We start from the raw sequence: 19,610 nt of genomic DNA, 5'->3' as shown, positions 1-19,610 counted from the left end.
ATGGTGGACACCACAAATAGCTAATGTTCTCACGCATGATTTAGTGAGTGATTAGACATCACAAAACTCATTTTCCCATACACATCTTCACACCAGTGTTGATCCTGTTACCTCAATTGAGAGGAAATACAGCGCCGTCCCTCTGCTGTACTTCCTAGCTATCCCTGTACCACATATGCCAATGTCAGTTGCTTTTAGGGCAACTCCTGCATGCCTTATTAAAGTCACATCAATTTGCATTTGCCTTGTTAATGCTATGGCGTTATCTCTGAACCATTGGCACCTTGGGCATATCCCTTGTTGCATTTGAAAATGTTTAACTGGGGATCCTTGGACATTAGTAGGATGTTGAGAGCTGCTGTGGTAATCAGGCTTTTCGTTATACAATGTGGCAGCCAAGTCCGCTAAGACACATTCCCAGTAAAAAAGCATTTCACTTTTTCAGTGCGTGTGATCATGAGACATTGAAATAGAAAGTGAATAACCCCACTGTGGGGGCTTCGCCAGGTGCCCCGGGGTTCATTAATAACCCCTGTCGTGCCAATGCATCTTTTATGTCTCTCCGAGTGGCCCCACTGTTTCTGAAGGGGTCTTGGTGAGATAGCTAGAAGCATTGCCTAATTAATGGACTTTCTCACTGCAGAATTAATAGTCCCAGTCCTTTCAGACAGGGTTAAGGCCGCAGACTTTGACGGCCCTCACAAGAAGAACAAGAGGCCGTCAAATCATAAGAGATTGCTGCCGAGATGTATGAGACAGAAGAAGAGGAATGGGTGTGGGAAAAGAGAGGGGGATTTCGAGGGTGTATGGAAGTATGTATTTATGAGTCATTGTGTGTGTGTGTGTGTGTGTGTGTGTTGGTTGGAGGGGGGGGGGGGTGTTAGAGGATGATTGAGACAGCAATCAGTCCCACTGCAGGGAACAGAGGGCAGGCAGGGGACTGTTGCCTGTGGTTACACTGCTAAATGTGCCCGTTTTTCTCTCACATGCGGATCAATAGATGAGTGGAGTGCGGCTCGGAGGTTTTGGCACAAACTCTGACACGCCTTCTTAATCCACTGTGTGATAACCTGTGTCATGCTAATGTATACCGCACAGGAGACAAGTGAAAGGATAGGGGGGGGTTCAAACTCTACCCTGCCTCATAGGCTTAAGGGGACAGTGTGAGGGCTTTGCCTTCATTAGTCCTGAGATTTAGATTGCTCTTTGCTGTGCTTACTGATTTCTCTGCATCTGCTCGAATAGCAGGAGCTATACCTCATGTGTAGCTGCAATCTTTTGTTTTCTTCTATTAACGCATGTCCTCTTCATGACAAAGTTGCAAAATATTTGCACTTTCAAAGACTTTCATTATACATTACTTAATGTCATTATTATTCAGCAGAAAAAAGAGGCATCACTTTTTATGTGCTGGAAGGATTTTCCGTTTCTCCCTGAAATTAATCCTTCAGACACTAAAGATTATCCCCCCATCTCGCCGTGCTAAAACACAGGCAATGTTTATAATAAGTAAACATTATCATGGATTTAATTAACAGATCCCACACTTGCATTGATCCATGGGAAATATCAATGGCACTGGTGTATTTAATTAGTTTATATCTTTGCCCTGTGTGTCACTGGGGTCGATAGAGCGCCATGCTCTGCAAATTAATCTTCATCAGCAGACTTGAAACAAAAGCATGATTGGAATAAAGAAACTAAATGCCATTAATATTCCAGCCCAACACCTTTACAAGTTTATGTTGTTAGACATAGTTATTGTACAGAACCTGGGTTTGAGCGCACACACAGTTGACAGAACTGTGTGTAACCTTGAGCTTGTGGTGTCTCAACATTCACATATATTGCTTTGAAATAACCCTGCAGATAATTCAACACTATAACTTCCTTTTTAAAACCATATGAAATGATTTTATGACATTTATACTAGTACAGTTACAATATGGCACTGTTTTGCTTTCACTCATTTAAAAATGTTATACAGCAGTTGGTTCTGACCGAGTAATTTGATTGAACGAGAGACATTCCATGAGCGCTGCAGGAGCGCTGATTTTCTTCGGCACTCGACCTGCGGCCTCGTACCTATGATCGAATCACAGCAGCACTGATATAGAGCGACAACTTTGCTCCCTCTCATGTAATATTGCTTAAATAACACTAATTCTCTGAAATAACTCCTTAAGAAGAATTTTACATCATTACAAGAACTTATTTGTAGACATTATGGCCACTGTGACCATAGCACTACCAGATGTCTTTGTTCAGCTAAGTACACATTTAACTCACGGTACATATAATAATAATTTGCAGAAAAAGCATTGGGGACTTGTAGCATAAGTCTCTGAGATAATAAGTCAAATCATTGTATTGTTTTAGTATTCATTTAATGTAGTATTTATTTTCATTATAGGTTGCTTCAATGATGGTTTAGAGTTTTCCCCTGAGACAAGTTTGATGAAAGGCCAAAGCAAATCGAAAGTTGGCTTGCTTTTTTATTTTTTGGAAGTGGAATAGGCTATTTTCTTTTCTATTTTTTTTCAGAAGTGGAGAATTTTAGAATTTCTATGGTCTCTTGTTCTGTTTTCAGGAAATCTACTTTGGCATGCTTATGCATTATTCATTCCCCAACATGTAGTAGGCTGAGCTTTGATTTAATTTTACACAGCTCTTTAGTCACAAAGCTCAATGCTATACATTTTTTATCTGTTTAAGATGTTTATCTACGCAGTGTATGCACATGTGGTCGGCTTTCTTTGCTGTTTTCAGATCAGTTATGCTGAGTTATTTTGCATATATAGACTGCAGACAATACATGCTATATTTTATCTATTATGTGTGTGTGTGTGTGTGTGTGTGTGTGTGTGTGTGTGTGTGTGTGTGTGTCTGTGGCAGAAAAAAAGACATATGGAAAAAGGTTGTACAGTCTACTGTATTGTGTTGAATCCAGATGCCAAGCATTTCTGTTTAACTAATTTACCGCCTGTGAGCCAAATCACTTAGTAATTATATTAATAGTAATACAACTTACGGTTTTGAGTTTTATGATATAAGACTGCTGGTATTAGTTGCTTTACTGCCTGTGTCGACACTTCTGCTATTTGACGCTAATAGGTATATATTATGAGCCACAGTATAAGTCATATGTCCCAGGCCCCTACTTGTAATCACCATTAGGAGTCCAACATTAATATCTTATTTTTTTCTGTCGTAGTCGGTTAGTTCTATTTATGGCAAATTAAACCTGATGTGAAAAAAGTACGAGGCATAATTTACAGGGCACTGCACCATGGGAAACAGAATAAACAAATGGTAGAAAAAAACAAATTAAATACAGTTTTTCTCAGTGATGCAATTGAACTACTCATCGACTGTAAGTAAAAAATAAATACAAAATATATGTCTTCAGGTAGTATTACATGTTGTGACTATAAGAAAAATATGGACCTATATGCTTGGATAATTTAAAAAATATAAAGTTATTTTTTGATTATTTCCAACAATTTATGACTAATAGCCAAACAAATAAAATCAATTTGTGTTAATAAATGACTGTGAAAGTGATGCACTGATGCAGTTATTCTCCTTACATAGAGGGCCGGGCGAATGCAACAACTCTTGAGGTGAGTGGCCTGTGCAGCCCTTTTTGGGCTTTTTCCAATTTGAGTTTGTGCTTATCATTCCCTCACTGTTATTTATCATCGTTACTATGCGGCAAAGACTTAAGGTTAAGGCTCATTTGTGGTCTCTCACATCCACTTTCTCTCTCGGTCCTCTTGTATCCCAGCCTCCTTCTTTTTGTCCTTCTTTCCCTCTGTGTAAATATATCTTCTTTAAATTGGTAACAACATTCACTTATACTGACTAACACATTTATTCAAGAGAAGTCAGCTTACTCAAAGAAATATAACTTAAGCTAATCAAACAATTAGCTGAAGGATGTTGATGATTCCTCAGGGGTAAAGGAATCCTTCGAACCCACAGCTGCAGCAGTCAACCCACGATTAAAGTGATTAAATGACCTCTAACCTCTCTGTATATGGGCAGGGGCTCTCTGAGGGTTAGTCAACCCTCCAACCACCCCCAAAAAATGTATTATTGAAGAACACTCCACAACTCGAGATGACTGCAAATATGAATGACTAAATAATTAAGAATATTATAATTATCATACAATTGTTCAATCTCTTGTATCTTTGACATAAAGCATCAGATCAAGTGGCTCCTCAAAAAGGCATTGAAAATGTAAAAAACCTGTCATTATGGTTTAAATGCCATGCAGACAGTTTCTGCATTTGCAGCTGTTTTGAGAGCTGTTTATAATGTTGACAAATCCTTATATATTTTTCATATACGCTCAGGCCTTAAATGTGAAGTAAGCAATTTATTTGTTAATATAGGTGTTAAATTGCTCTATATTTAAACACTGATCACATATCACCCACTCTGCATGTAATCGGCAAATAAACTTTTCTGGGATCCCACAACTGATATCCAATCAGAAGAGAGAACGCTACAAACTGGTACGTCTCACTGCTGGTTCACGTGCAGAGCGATAGATGGGTGAATGTTATTGCGCCTACAATGGCGGAGCAGGTAAAATCCTTCCCCATGTCTGTTTTGATGGTTTTTATCATGTTTTATCACACTTCCGGATCTGAGATGAAGCTAGATAACTCGCTGCTTGTAGACCGCAGTGCAATAATGTGGTGACGTAGGGACGAGCGAGGGGACTGCTAACTGCAGTCACTGAAATGAAGTGAGCTAGAAGAACCATTTCGCTTACAGCACCTTTAAATGTGACGATGAGTGATGTCACGAATGTCATTTTTGTTGCAATTGTTAAAAATGAAAGGTACACCCACTTATGCCATTGGTATCAAGTGTCTGCATAATAGCGGGACCTGTTGGTCAGTTGTTTGTGGCACAGGTGTTTTTCATATTGTTGCAGGCAGTCAGGTTAAAAAACTGTGGGTATTATGGTTTTGCCGATTGGCAAGTGTACTAAGTGAGTGAGTGAGTGAGTGTAGATAGTAAAGAGAAAGGAAAAGACACAGACAGAGAGAGATGCAGGAGAAAGAGAGGGAGAGCTTTTGAGAGTGACTATCTCTGACCCCCTGTCTAGAACGCAAGCATCTCAGATGTTTTTTACTTGCACATCTAAAGAAACACTTTAGTTTTAATATCTGCAGCTGTTCGGGGCTACATCTGTGTCTTACGGCAACGCAACATGAATTGCGTGTTTTGCATCAGTACAGAAGCCTCATCATCAGCGGCATGTTTTGGAACAGAACCTTGCGGGAGTGAGCAGGTTGCAATGAGAAACCGTGCAGCCTCTAACTCAACCCTCACACTTGTATGCTCCTACCTTACCAACAGAATGTGTTACGTCGCTCTGGGACATTCAAGTTCCTCAATGGCTCAGCTGAAGTATGAGGTCCCCCAAGGCTCATGTTCTTGGCCCACTTCTGTTCTCCATTGACAACATCTCCTATCAGTTTTGTGCTGATGATACACACATTTACATGCCCATAAAACCCTCAGATCCTACTAGCCTAGGCAAACTCTCAACTTTCCTGTCTGATATCAAATCCTGAATGTCACAACATTTTCTTAATCTCAAAGATGATGACAGGTCTGAGGTCCTCTTGTTTGGTCCCCCCTATTCCCCTTTTGTATGGGCCAGAACACTAACAGTCTATCTAATACATGTAGGCAGGCTGCTAGGAATTTGGGGGTTACACATTATTTGATAATAACCCGAGTTTTTGTTTTTATCAAGTTAAACATGTTGTCTGGTATTGTTTTTATCAGCTCAGAATCATTTTTAAAATCAGATCATTTTCAACCACTGCCAATCTACTTAAAGTTGTACATGTATTTTTAGCTATTCTCGTTCAGATAACTGCAATGCACTTTACTTGTGTATTAACCAGGGTCTTTACTCCAACGTTTTCAGCTTGTCCAAAATGCAGCTGCGCAACTTGTTATCGACACAATGAGACATGAGCTCATCACCCCTGTGCCCACTTCCCTACACTCGCTCCCAGATACTTTTTGTATTGATTTTAAAATCGTGTTGCTCACTTTTGAAGTAATCATCGGCCTTGCCATTTCGTATATTTTTGTCATGTTGTCTTGGTAAACACCTTTCCGACAATTGGGATTCACTGATGGAGCCATGCTTGTTATCCCGAGGTTGCAGATGGTGAGAAATGGTGATCTGTTTCTCAGAGTTCTGGGCTAACAGTTAGCTCTAACAGTTAGAGCTCCAAACTGACTGCCAACTCCTATCATATAGACTAAGTCCTTTAAAAACTCCTATTATATGTGTCAAAGCTTTTGTGGTTATATACAGTATATTATGTATTATTTACCTATGTTATTTCTGATCTTCTTTTATATTGCATTTTTTCTTTGCTTTAAAGTTTGTATACCTATTTTATTTATGGTCGTTCTCATGATAATACATGTAAATGTATAGTAAATCCATATGAAGTAATTCATTGCCCTTTGTTCATTGTTCATTGTTCATTGTTCAAAGTTAAGTCAGTCTAAACATTGGGGAAGTTTGACCTTACTGATGTACCTATGTGGCAGAACAGATATTTGAAACCAATTTAACAGTTTTGGTGCTGTCTGTCAGTGCAAGCTCATTTAATTGGTCCTTCAATTCAACCCCGATATGTTTGCAACAACTGAAGAGTGAGCAAACAATACTCTTATCAACACACTCCAAAAACTAGCCGACTAAAGATATAGAGTGTGCAGCTTATTCCAAGCAAACCAAGAAGCAAATTTTAGCAAGCTGTTAAATTTCATGCACAATTTAGTTTCTGCAAATTAAAATTTACGATAACAGAATAACATAATGGGAGTACTTTGGCAGATTTTCCCAGAATCTTGTCAGGGGTGCACCTGTCGTAAGGCTCTGAGCTATGATTGCTGAGATGGCGCGTGCACCAGGCAAGTCCATTATTATAACTCAGATTCCACACTTTCATTTTTCTTCCTGGGACTGACTCTCACTGTTGATTAAGTCCAGGTTTAATCACTGTTGAGACCCTGTGTTGGCAGTAGCTGGCCTCCCTTCGTACAGCAGGGAATGAGCCTCTGGCTGATTATAACATTTACATGCATATAACACCATTCATGTTGCACACTGCCTTTGGGAAAATAAATCAAAACGTTTTTTTTCTACTTTAGGAGAGGAGAATTCACCAGGCTGGTTATGTGGAGAGGACGAAGGGAAGACCATGGCCCCGTTTAGGTGTCCACTGCTTTCCTGTCACATGTCCGTCTTTGCTACAAAGTCTCCAGAGAGAAAGGTACATCCTTTGTCACCATTACAAAATCAATTTGTAAAGAGAACACGTTTACCATATGTTCTGAGTTCTGAAAAAATCAGATTGACTCTCAAACAGCAAAGTGCTTTTTAAAAGGATGTTATTTGGGTGTGATAGTCTCTCCGTATTTGCATCTGTGTTAATACAAATTGGAGTACTACTTCAAAATGAAGCCTTCTGGGTACCTTTTCATTTTTTGACCAGCCAAAATGGGCTTCCAATCCAGCTAAATTGGCCTTTATCGACAGGGTTAAAGTAATATTACAAGGGCTTTTTATGAAACCCAGATGCTTAAGTGATATTATGCTCAGTATACGTGTTTGACACAGTCATATCAGCTACATGCAGCACTAATGATACATCCAAGAAGTAAACAAACACTGAACTCAGAGTCACACAAGACAACCAGAGGGAGATAGAGTGATTATGGACAACTCTGCTTAGCCCAAAATGATTAACTTCACCCTAGTCTTGTATGTGTGTACTGGCCGTGGGTCACTTATGCACTACAAACCGTCAGTTTGGGGGAAAACAAACTTCCCCAGCTAATGCTTTGGGACGCTCCTGAGCCAAATGCCACTAACCCTGTGGATGGCACACAAATTAAAAACAGCCTGGAAAACAATAAATCAACAATTATTTGGAGGACAAAATGCATGCTCCAGCCAGACTGCAAATATGGTGCTGCTACCCAGATACAATCATCCCCGTATTCCTACACTGCATAATCTACACTCACCATCATTGTTATTAGACACACGCCTTACATGCAGCGTATTACACAATGAAACAAAACAAGACCACCCACACCAAGCCTAATACCTTAGTGAAATCAGATACTTTAACTGGATGCACAGTAGTAATACTATTACTGATAAGGTATTTAAGAACAACGGAACGGATGTATTTTTCATCTTTCTGTTGCTGCCAGTTTAAACTTTGAAATCACTGCATCTTTTCTGAGATTGCCATTTGTACTTAAGCTGCCAAGATGTTGACGTGTTCAATGTTCATGAACTGGTAGTGTTCACACTTCAGGAAGCAGAGCGCCGCCCTTTGGATCAATTTGTGAGAGCGATTTGACTTTCACTGATGCCATCTTCTAATTTCTAGCAGCCATTAGTCCAGAGTGACGGCGGAATCTTTATTTTGATAAAGATTATGTGGAAAGAGATCATAGCGCAATTTAACACAGTCTTTTCCAATTGAAAGCAATCAAAGCCCACTTCTCTTGCCCTAATGGCTAAAAATGCATTCAATGATGATCTCAGTCAAAAATACCTACGCTGTTGAAACCACAAGGTGACACGAGAGCATCCGCCTAAGATGCCGTCTGTAGAATTTCGATCAATACAAGCTGTTAGCACCTACAAGCCTCCAATAGATCAAATGGTCAGCATAGGTGAGAGATGGGCTAAAAGGGTTTTAAAAGGCAGTCGAAATGGTATGAAATCAATTTCCAAGGGCTGAAAGATGATATTTCCAACCACATTTTCCATTGCTATAATGTGGTTATGGGTCTTACTGAGAAAGGTGGGCGGTGGGGGCAGCCACATTACCATGGCCACCAGGGGAGGATGTTATAAAGTGATCATGCAATTATCTTAATGGCTGTGGGACACCCAAGCATAAATCAATGTCCATACATTAGATTAAGAACTATACACTTACCCCATTGTCTGCTATCCAGACGGATGAGAGAGGAAGGTGAAACAGCAGCTGGAAGTTTGGAGAGTATATAGCTTTGACACGGTGTGTGTGTGTGTGTGTGTGTGTGTGTGTGTGTGTGTGTGTGTGTGTGTGTGTGTGTGTGTGTGTGTGTGTGTGTGCGTGTGTGTGTGTTGGTATTTCCCTGAAGATCTTGCTGAGGTTTCCGACTATTCTGCAAAGTGTGTTACACCTGGCTAGCAGCAGTGCCAATTCAATTAATATATTTTGAGCTAGAGGGACGCTGCAGTCTCTGAGGATGTGCCCATATTCTCTGCTTCTCACACGAACAAATGAAGCACATGAGCATGCCAGTGAAGGGAATGGCATCCGTGTCAGTCAAGAATCTGGTTTACTATGATGTTGTTTTGTGTGGTTTCTATTTTCTGAGAATTATCAAGTTGAGCCTGTATATTTTTACATGTAAATTGCTGTAGTAATTGTCATGTTCTTGATAAGGGCAATGCGAGATTCTAGAAAAATGTAAACATTTCTGCCTGCATTGCTGTGTGTGCAAGTACATATGCATAATATGTTTTCCCATCTACAGTATACTGTATGGGTGTGTTATGTATCTGTATGTGATTTACTATATATTGCAGCTGTGCATTTCTCTACATCACAAGCATGGGTGTGTGATAGCAATGGGTATCGGAAAGCTGAAGAGGTAAGCAGCAGTATTGCTTTCCCTGTTTTGACTAAAGAGAAGGTAGCATTAAATGGAGTGACTTTAAGTCCTTCATGCAGAGCAGACTGTGATTAGGAGCTTAACTCAGCAGCGGCCCCCTTCTCCCTCTTTCGTGTCTCCATCTTTGCCTCAGCCGCTGCCTCTGAGACACACACACGCCTCTCTGTGCCAAAGCTCCGCAGCATCTCTTTCTCAAGCTCTCGCAGCTTCTCTTGGCAGTCTGAGTTACAGTCAAGTAGAAAGGATGAAGAAAAGGTGGCAAAAAAAGGAAAGGAAATCCCAGATTAAAAAGAAATGGCCGAAGGGGCCACACTACATCCTAGAAGAAAATAATGTTCTAAAGCAGCACAGCATGAACAACACGCACAGGTCACCTAAGGGAGCCCAACCCACTGCCGGGCTGTGCTGCAGCTCCGTGTGCCCCGGTCCACTCTGGGCAAACTGGAGAAAGGGTACTGGGCAAACTTGTTAGGCACCCATAGATAAACCTTATCACAAGTCTGCTGAGGGAGAAAAGCGGGGGCAGACTTGAGTCCTCAATTTATCTCTTTCATTTTCTCCCTCTTACTTGCTTCCTCTCTCTCTCCCTCTCTTTTTTCACACATGCACGCACGCACGCACGCACGCACGCACGCACACACACACACACACACACACACACACACACACACACACACACACAGAGAGTCAGGCACTATCCTGCTTAATAGACACACCCCATTCTGTTGTTTAAAGAGTCTGTGCACGCTCTGTTTCAGTGCCCTCTTTGCCATTTTGAAAGATGAAACAGAGTAGGTTTGGCAGTTGGTCCAAAGGGAGGGTGTGAGGTAGTTGGGTTAAGGGATTAATAGGATATACCACAACAGAAAGGGTAACAGCTGAGCCAGATTTCTTGTTTACGGTTAAATGGAACAATTAATACAAATGTCTGCTGCACACATAGCATCGTAGGAGCAATATATCAACCTTAACAGACTTGATGCCTTTTTTATTACAGATATACAATATTAAATATCAGCTCAGAATTTGAATGACTATTTCACTGAAATTTGAAATCCAAATTGGACATCATTTGTAGACTGAGTGAGTGCATTGCAGCTGTGGCAAAACAAACCAATGCTGAAACAGTGAGTCAGATTTAGCAGGAAGATAACCGGCAGCTAATGATTTGACCAAATTCACATGATATTGACTGTTTAAATAATTTGCCAAGGAGAAATGCCTAACATAACCTAGTTCCATCTTTTAAATCGTGATTGCTGTTTTATAGTTTAATGTTGCTTTATACAATGCAAATGTAAGACTGTTGGGTTTAGGGCTACAGGTTGGACAAATTAAGCAGTTTTTGTCATTGTTAAACAGTCATTACTTTCTGATGATGAAAATAATTGTGAGTTGCAGACCTAAAATGCAGGCTGGCCTTTTAGTTTGTATGTCAGCTCACTGTCATAGAAGTAGTGAGGACAGGAATATATATATTTTTTGTATGCATAACTTTTAACGGTAAAGGCTTTTTCATGGGATGGATTTTTATTGATATTTGTTTGCTGTAACTGTAGAATCTAGAGAGCATCCACTGAAAACCTGGAAACCGTGGATGTATTTGTGAAACCCAGTAATCTAAATTTGACGGCTACGCAAGCTGTACGGCAAGTGTCATTTGATGGTGTCACATAGTGCATTAAGGATCTGAATGGCTTAAATTATGTGCCTGTCTCTATTTAGGACACACATTTTTCTCGTGCACCATGTTGCTGTATATAGTGCTCATTTAGCAAAGCTGGAAAGAAGAACAATGTGCGGTTCCCTGTCCCGATCTAAACATTCTCAAAACATTGAATGTGCAGTAGCAGTGTGTAGTGCAATATTGTATGGTGTTAAGGGACAGGAATTCCTGGGCCGCTTAGTGCTTCCGCAAAACACCTCCTATCTCCTCCAGCAGGGAAAGCACCTCTTCTTCTGCAACTCTAAAAGGGTCTTAAAGAGCCAAGGCTACAAAGACTTTTGAAAATAGTAAAGGGACATGTTTCCAGACTCCGTTTATGAGGCATTAGGCTGGGACTGGGTATGAGGATGTCTGCTCTGCCACAGCTCTTATAATACCTTGGGGGATTTCATCATGTATGCTTTGAAGTGCGGAATGACAAACTGGAAAAGAGGTTTGGGCTGCATCAGGGTTAGCTTTCTTTTCTCTTTCTCTGAGAGGATTAGCTCATGTGTCTCAGGCTCAGAAAACTGCAAAAGCCAAAAACCACATCCCAGCCCTTAATACACTCCACTAGTTTACGTAGATCACACAGATCACCATTAGTATTAACCGTTTGTACTCATGTATGTCTCATGTGGTAGGTGTGATTTGGTCTGGAATTCAATTTAACATGTTATAGCTCATTTCTGTCTTTTTTTCATTCTGTATCGGGTCACTGTGGTGGTTTGTGGTTTAGTATTGAAGGAGCTGATGCTTTTGGGGTCATGCTGTCCATGTTTTTATCACGTGTTGTTTAGATGCAAACCTGGCAGTAGCAAGAGACACTGTGATTATGGCTACGTTCATAGAGCTGTCTGGTGAGAGACTCAATTTGAAGGCCGAATTTGTGTAGCATACATACCACATATGAGATGCATTGTGGGTTTAAGTAGAGGACAGTGTGAAAAGTTGGCCTTTCTCTGTGATGATTTATCTCTTCTCCCTCCTCCTCCCTCCCATATTTTGCCTGTTTAATATATTAATATTTCCTTGGTAAAGTCATCAAGTTGACGTCTTATGCAATACTTCTCCCTCGGTTGTTGTTCTTGTTGGGTACTTTGCTACCTTTCAATGCAGCAGATCTCAGCCACGTCTCTGATTTGTTGTAAATACATGTGACAGAATGGATTAAAGGCTCGTTCCAACCACGGATCCACTGGGGCGTAGCGGCTCACATTTCGAACTCTGGAAGTAATATCCTTCTGGCAAACAGAAAAACACAAACAGTGAAATATGCAGGCGCTCGAGATTGTTTGAAAAGAGTGCAGCATTCTCTCTCAGACCTGACGCTTATCAAGATCAAGTTTTTCGTTGTCTGTATTGCATTATTACAAATGTAGGACCGATTACAGTATGCAGGCTTTTTATGTCACTATAAGGGTCAAATGAATCATGATGATGACCAATATTGCTGACTTTGCTATTCTAACTATTCTATTTGACCGTGTTGCCTTCATAATTTTTTCCACAAATACTTAATCACAATGCTGGATCACAACTTGTGTTTTCTACGCCGCTACGATTTAAACACACAAAGAAACAAGTGTAAATAAACGCAAAAGTAGTTTTTGCATGATGTTTGATTTCCATTGCATGGTTGGCATTTTGCTTTTTGGAGATGACATTTTATAGCACAAGATGCTCAGTAAATATCAAGCATTGTGATCGTGTTTTCCAGACATGAGGCAACACCTCAAATGACATCCACTTCTAAATCAACAGGCCATGTTTACAATACTAAATTCATAGATACCAACAATTCACCTTGGTCTGTAAAACTTCTGTAAAAGGTTCACTTGCAGAGATGTGTGATCTTCTTTGGAATTCAGTCTTAACATTTCTCCTGACTCAGTTTTATTTAATGAACTATGCCTGAGAGAAACATACAAACACATACAATCTATTTTCTGCCTTTTGAAGCAACTGTTTTTACTTAGAATCTTTTGTTAACATGCACCTCAGTTCTCTCCACAATAACAGAGCACTGCTGTCAACCTCTCAAGTTTAGAGTTTTTTCAGACATGCTTTTGGCATAAGGAGTATGTGAGTGCAGGAAGACGTGTCAACCTAATTTCTCTGTGTTAAGCCGACCTATCGCCGTGATGCAACTGGCTACTGGTGATCGTGGCTCGGCTCAACAAAGCCCAGCTCCAAACACGCTAAACTTATCACTGTCACAAATACAAGGGGCTGTGACAGCATAAAAGCTCTGACTGCTCAACATTCGCGATCAAAGAAGACCTCTCACTGAGGTCAGGGCAGAAGTCAAACTTTGGCATTCACAGAGAGCACCTCGGAGGGAGTTGTGACAGTCCCCAACATCTTGGATAATGTACCAAGAGGGTGTAAAGGTCAGGATTTCATTTTTGTTCATCTGGACCTCTACTCTGCGTGGGCTAAGCATCATCAGCAGTCAGGTTGATTCAACTCAAGTCCTTTTTAGAAGGTACTTTCAAAAGTAACTGCCGGCTGCACCGCCTCCCTCTCAATAAATTACAGACTACAGCATTTTTTAGAGCTCATTAGATATGTTAAAATTGTCCGAATGTCTGATTTGATAATGTATGATGCAGGTACTATTGTTCCAAATGTTCTGATGAAAGATTTGTTTTGTAATAGATGTTGATAACAACGCAAAAGCATAGAGGACGAGTGACATTGTTAATGGCTGCCATGCTTGCCAACAGTAAAGCCTTTTCTCCCTGACACTTATTGGCCAGGACAGAAATAGGCAGCAATACTGGTTGTGCTGCCAGAGTAGACAGCCACATTGCTGCTGCTGCTGCTGTGTGTGTGTGTGTGTGTGTGTGTGTGTGTGTGTGTGTGTGTGTGTGTGTGTGTGTGTGCGTGCGTGCGTGCGTGTTGAAAATAAATATAGAGTTGTATTGAAATAAATGGCCCATATTCTCAATGGGGCTGTGTTAGCATCAGAATGCTGTGTTAGAATCAGAATGCTAACACAGTACCTGTGCCTAAGCTTTTAATTGATTTACTAAATAGCTGGAACAGGGACGATGAAAAGGATTTGGGATTTTAATTTGCTACGGTAATGACAGGATCAAGGTGGTTTTGTAACTGGTAAGTCTAGTTTTTACAGTTAGGTGTACCAAATATATTCATTTACTGGATGTAGGTTCAATTACATAGTAGTCACATGCTCTGCCCTGCTGTCACTGTTGTGTGTGCCGCAGCACGGAATAAGTCTGGCTTCCAAAGTGCATTTCTCTTCCCCTTCCTTGCTCTCCTTGCCAATAGAGGGCAGTGCAGTGCCTGTGTATCTGTGAACAGGGCAGACACACCCAACGCTTGACGGCGAGTTCATTTGCAAAGGGCCCTGATCTTTTGCTGAGACAGTTAACATACTAATTACAGGGAATCATAGGCGCTCTAGCAATGCCTGCAGAGTAGAGTCCTCCTTCCCTGGCCCTGGGTTTGTGCTCACTATGTACATGTCAAGATAGCGCGCAGGAACAAATTATGTACCCAGAAGAGAAATCCAGCAGATTTGCTAAATGTTCTAATTCGGTCAAATTTGTTTCTCTCTGTGATTATACATCAATGTGGAGAGGACCATGGGCGAAGACTGCCTCGATTCAAAAGGAAAGGGAGAAAAAGCCCTCCCTCCTCTTTGATTTCCATTTGTGCCAAACCAATCCTGTCTGTTGCAGAGATACGAATGTTCTCTCCATATTTTCTGCTCTGCTAATTAGTCTTCCTGCTTCTTTCAAGACCTGAACAACTACCACTCACTCTGAAAGCTGCTTCATGTATTGTTGTTGGCCAGTGTTAATGGATTTCAGGAGAAGTTGTCTTTTTTGTTGTTGTTTGTGAAAAAGAATGATTTGACTTGATCTTCGCTTTTTCCACTTCTCTCATGAAATGTCAACTCTTGGGTTGATCCAGGCAAGGTGGTTAAATAAGTAGAAAATAGAACATTTGTTTTTAAATATCAAAAAACAGGGGGGCCCTTAGCTTAGTTGGTAGGGCGTCCCCCCCCATGGGCCTCGGCCAGCAGCGGACCCAGGTTCGATTCCAGCCCGCGGTCGTTCTCTGCATGTCTCTCCCCTCTCTGCCCCATTTCAACTCTGTCTCTACACTATCAATAAAGCATAAAAATGCCAAAACAATATCTTAAAAATATATATATATATATCAAAAAACAGGCTAGAAACACTCAGCCTAAAGCGTGGCAGATGAACAACTAGGTTAGTATTTGTGTGAAACAGTTTGCCTGTCTGTATTTGTCTCATGTCATGCCAAACAGGCCATCACAGAATTAGGATCCAAGGATTGTAAGGGGCATATTCCTATTTGGGAGGTGCTCCTTGATGTGTAGAGCTTCCTTGGCAAAAGCTGCAACCACCACATGGCTAGGACTGAGCTGGCACACACCTTCCCTTTGTTCTGTGTTTCCTGCCATCTGATATTAAGGATTATTGAAAGCCGTGTCCACTCGTGTGCCCAGGGTTTCATCTAGGACCCTATATTGACAAACACTTGTGTCAGTTCCTGTCTTTGAGGTGGGTAAAGATCACTCATCCAAAAGCTTGTCTGGGCCCTGTGCGAATGGCAAAAAAGTAAGGCAAGATGGAGGGAGTGATTGACTACACAGAGAAGTTTGGCCTGTAGTCCCCTTTTGAACCCATTAATGCAGGGGCAGTATACCGCTTTCATCCAGAGTTGGAACTGTCATGGCCGCAGGAGTCAGCGGTGTGGGATGTGTGGATCTGTGTGTGTGTGTGTGTGTGTGTGTGTGGAGGGCACATAGCGACACAGCGAATTTGCATCGCATTTGTTGGGTGTGTCGCAATCATGCAGCTAGGAGCACTGAAGGACACGAGGAAGGAAATCTCTGTCAAGTCATGAATATGAGTTTGTGATGTCCCACCAATGTCAGGCTGTAGCTCTGAGCAGCGATATGCAAAACCACTCACCAACTTTATTCAACTTATGGCTGATAGGATCTGTGGCATAGCCAGGGGAGACAGGGAATCGTTACTGTACCGGCTTATTAAATTGAGGGAAATGTCCTGAGCCCGTTTTAATAAAACACCGATGCTGTTGCCCGCAAGTCCGAACCACCTCCAAAGGACCTGGTGCAGGCCTATCAAGAGTTAAAAGTCTGACTGTCAACGCAGCCCTCTTGTGCAGATGTTTTAATCTTATTGTCTTCAAATTACTTTGAATATTCTGAACGCAACACAGGCCTGCGAGCACGGCAGGTGGTTGGCCCTTTGATCTCCGCTTGTAGATGCTGGTGGAATTTAAATCACAGGGTGACAGCGAGCTCATGAAATCATAACATGAAGAGCGAGTTTAAACTTTGATCCTGTTGTCCTTTCGCATTAGGTTCATTAGAGCATATGATTTATTGGAAAACTGATATTGAGCAAACAACATTTTGCCATCCTTGTACAGTTGTGTCATAAGATTGTCCACAACCATTGTGGGCTTACATAGCGTACTGGACACTGTGCGGAATATTCAAACGGTTGTCTTTTTAGTTTTTGTTTGCTTAGCTCCTCTGTTAGAAATGAGAAAGGTAGAAAGATTCCCACTTTGTCTTTGTTGAAGGGTATTGTCAAAATGAACAGTGTCTATCTTGTATAATATAATTTGGAAGTTGTCAGCTTCTCAACACTGGCAAACTGTAGAGAAAGTTCTGCATGACAATTTTGAGCATTCTCCATAGCATACTTTTTAGAGTTAAGCTACCTATGTTGACATACAGTACATGTAAAAGGTCAACTCAAGACCAAACATGGTTAACAAACTCATAATCGTTTTATATTTTAGCAATGAAGAAATGCCACGTCTCCATCGGAGCTTACCTTATTGATAACCCGAGAAGAAACTTTGCAAAATCTCTCATGTTACTAGCTTGTTTAGTGTGCACTACCTGTAGCAGGGCTCTGGGTGTAAGTAATTTCAGGTTGACTGGCAATTCACTTTGCGGCCATCCTGCCTGTAGCCTTAGGCAATGGGGTTGCAATGAGTAGGGAGCGCCGGCACCAGTCAATTACCAGTTAATAAACAGTGGAAGTTTTCTATTAGTGCTTGTTAGTGCGTGTAAAAGATTGTTGGTATGTGGAATTGGAGGAAGGCACTGTGACTATGGAATTAGATTAAAAAAATATAAAGCCATATTTTCTTTCCCTGGGTCTAATATACAGCCCCCAGTTTTCTGTACACATGCTGTTTATGGAGATAATATTTGTTATTTGATCCTCAGGAGGCAATGAAAATTATTTGCAAACCCATTTTATTGAGTAAGTCTAGAAATGTGTGGTCAGGACTTTCACTTGCATTATTTTCACAAGTGAATATGGAGCTATATTTCCAATAAAGAGAATGCATTACATAAGCATTGTGGAGGCCAAACAATGCAATGCTGGCTGAGGCATAGCTTGACATTGATAATGTTATTGGCCCTAGGTGGATATAATGTTTGGACCTTTTTCGGATAGCGGTTGTCACAAATGTGATGTGTGGTAAATCCCCCATATATCTGAAAGCAGATTTCACAGTGCTTACAGAGGAATTTTGCTGTAAGGAAAAACAGTGCACCTGAGTAGCCTTGGGAAATAAAACAACATTAATTGGATTTGGGGAAGTCATCCTCACCACAGGGACATCGCTTCGGCAGTTTGACAGCCAAGAGCATGAATCATTAAAATCCTTCCCTGTCATATTAGACCACCAGCAATAACCACAACTACTTAGATTTGTTGACATGCAGATCCAAGAGCCGTCGCCGTGTGTAACTAGGCAAAACAAATGTTCACAGTAGATAAAAGACAGTCACAATCAATGCTGCCATCCATTCCACCTTGCAGCACTGGCTGTAATTACACACATTTTACATTAATCTTCCGGAAAAAAGCAATGGATGCTCCTCTCTCACTGCTTACCGTTGCCACCTGGAACCAGCATATGGGCTGGCGCCCTCTTGGGGTAATGGGTGGGGCGGTCTCTTTGTCAACCATTGGGTCATTGGTAACCAGCAGCTGGGAGGCCGCCCTCACATCACATCAACAAATCTTCTTTTAATTAGCTCACCTGCCAGTTTCCTCCCTTTGCCTCCCCGCAATCCCACAAGTCCTCCCATCAAATCTTCCTCAACCGGCTTACAGGCTTCACCTTTGTCTCTCTCATCCTGCCTGCCTTCACACCTGGGAATAGCTTCAGACTCTCAACTTCATACCTACTGCTCTGTAGACACAAACAAACTGGGATATAAAAGCTTGGATCTCATTGATTTTTAAATCGTGCCGTGCTGATAGCTCATAGACTTGGGACCGTCACTGATATGCTCATCGCTGGAGTTGCTAGAGACCCACGTGTCCTTTGTGACTGTCGATATAATTTGCACATTCACAGGTGGAAATGGTCCCTAGGCTTTGTTGTTACGCTCATCCGTTTTCCATTGGCTTTGTAAAGAAGTTCAATACGTGGAGCAGTGGTTTACTGTATTGATCATAGTCAATGTCTGCACTTTAATGGGAACACAATTTATCCTCACATTGGTTTCCTTGTGTGCTGCAAGCCCAGAGTAGTATTCTAATATTAAATGTTGCTTTATGTTAGCCTGGCATTCCCAGACCTGCCACTAGGCGCTGGCAAATTAAATTTGCTGCGCGTGTTGGTCTGGACACGCTCCGTTGAAGCTTATCAAGAAAGCCAGAAATCTGGCGGGCGCGCCAGAGCCCCTTATATGGTACTATGGGGAGGACGTAACCGGATGACGACAGTGACGTGCATGCGACGTCGAAGCCGTGATAGTAAACATCAGAGATGGCTGCAGATATGTTGTGTGAGTTTGAGACTGCTTTGGCCTCGACCCTTAACGATTTGGAAGACGGCACTCAAATCTTTCATTAGCAAGTATGTGGAATGTTCTATTTTGCCGACCGACAACGGCAAACGTTTAATTTAACAGTTTAACAGCTGTTCGCTAAACGAAAGGGGCTTACGTCGCCTTGTGCATCGCTCTGATTGGTTGTAGTGCTATCCAACTGCGTGCAGTGGCATTTGAAATGCACGAGTAGGAGCCGCCCCTTGAGTTGGAAATTACAATTGATCGTCGCCAGACCCTCTATCGTTCAAGATATCAGGGTCTGGA

General features: G+C 41.4%; 1 protein-coding gene across 1 annotated transcript in view; it reads left to right on the top strand.

Moving 5' to 3' along the window:
- The window catches only part of arhgef10la (Rho guanine nucleotide exchange factor (GEF) 10-like a), an 89,809-nt gene that overhangs the window by 47,581 nt on the left and 22,618 nt on the right, over nt 1-19,610 (top strand). Inside the window, exon 17 of the mRNA XM_080027029.1 lies at nt 7,207-7,328. Within this exon, the coding sequence (XP_079883155.1) occupies nt 7,207-7,328 (122 nt within the window). The remainder of the gene's footprint in view (nt 1-7,206; nt 7,329-19,610) is intronic.

This window comes from Ammodytes marinus (genome assembly GCF_949987685.1).
Source record: "Ammodytes marinus genome assembly, chromosome: 4".
Taxonomy (NCBI): domain Eukaryota; kingdom Metazoa; phylum Chordata; class Actinopteri; order Uranoscopiformes; family Ammodytidae; genus Ammodytes; species Ammodytes marinus.
The sequence above is the reverse complement of the archived record's forward strand: the minus strand, read 5'-3'. Positions and strand labels throughout refer to the sequence as shown.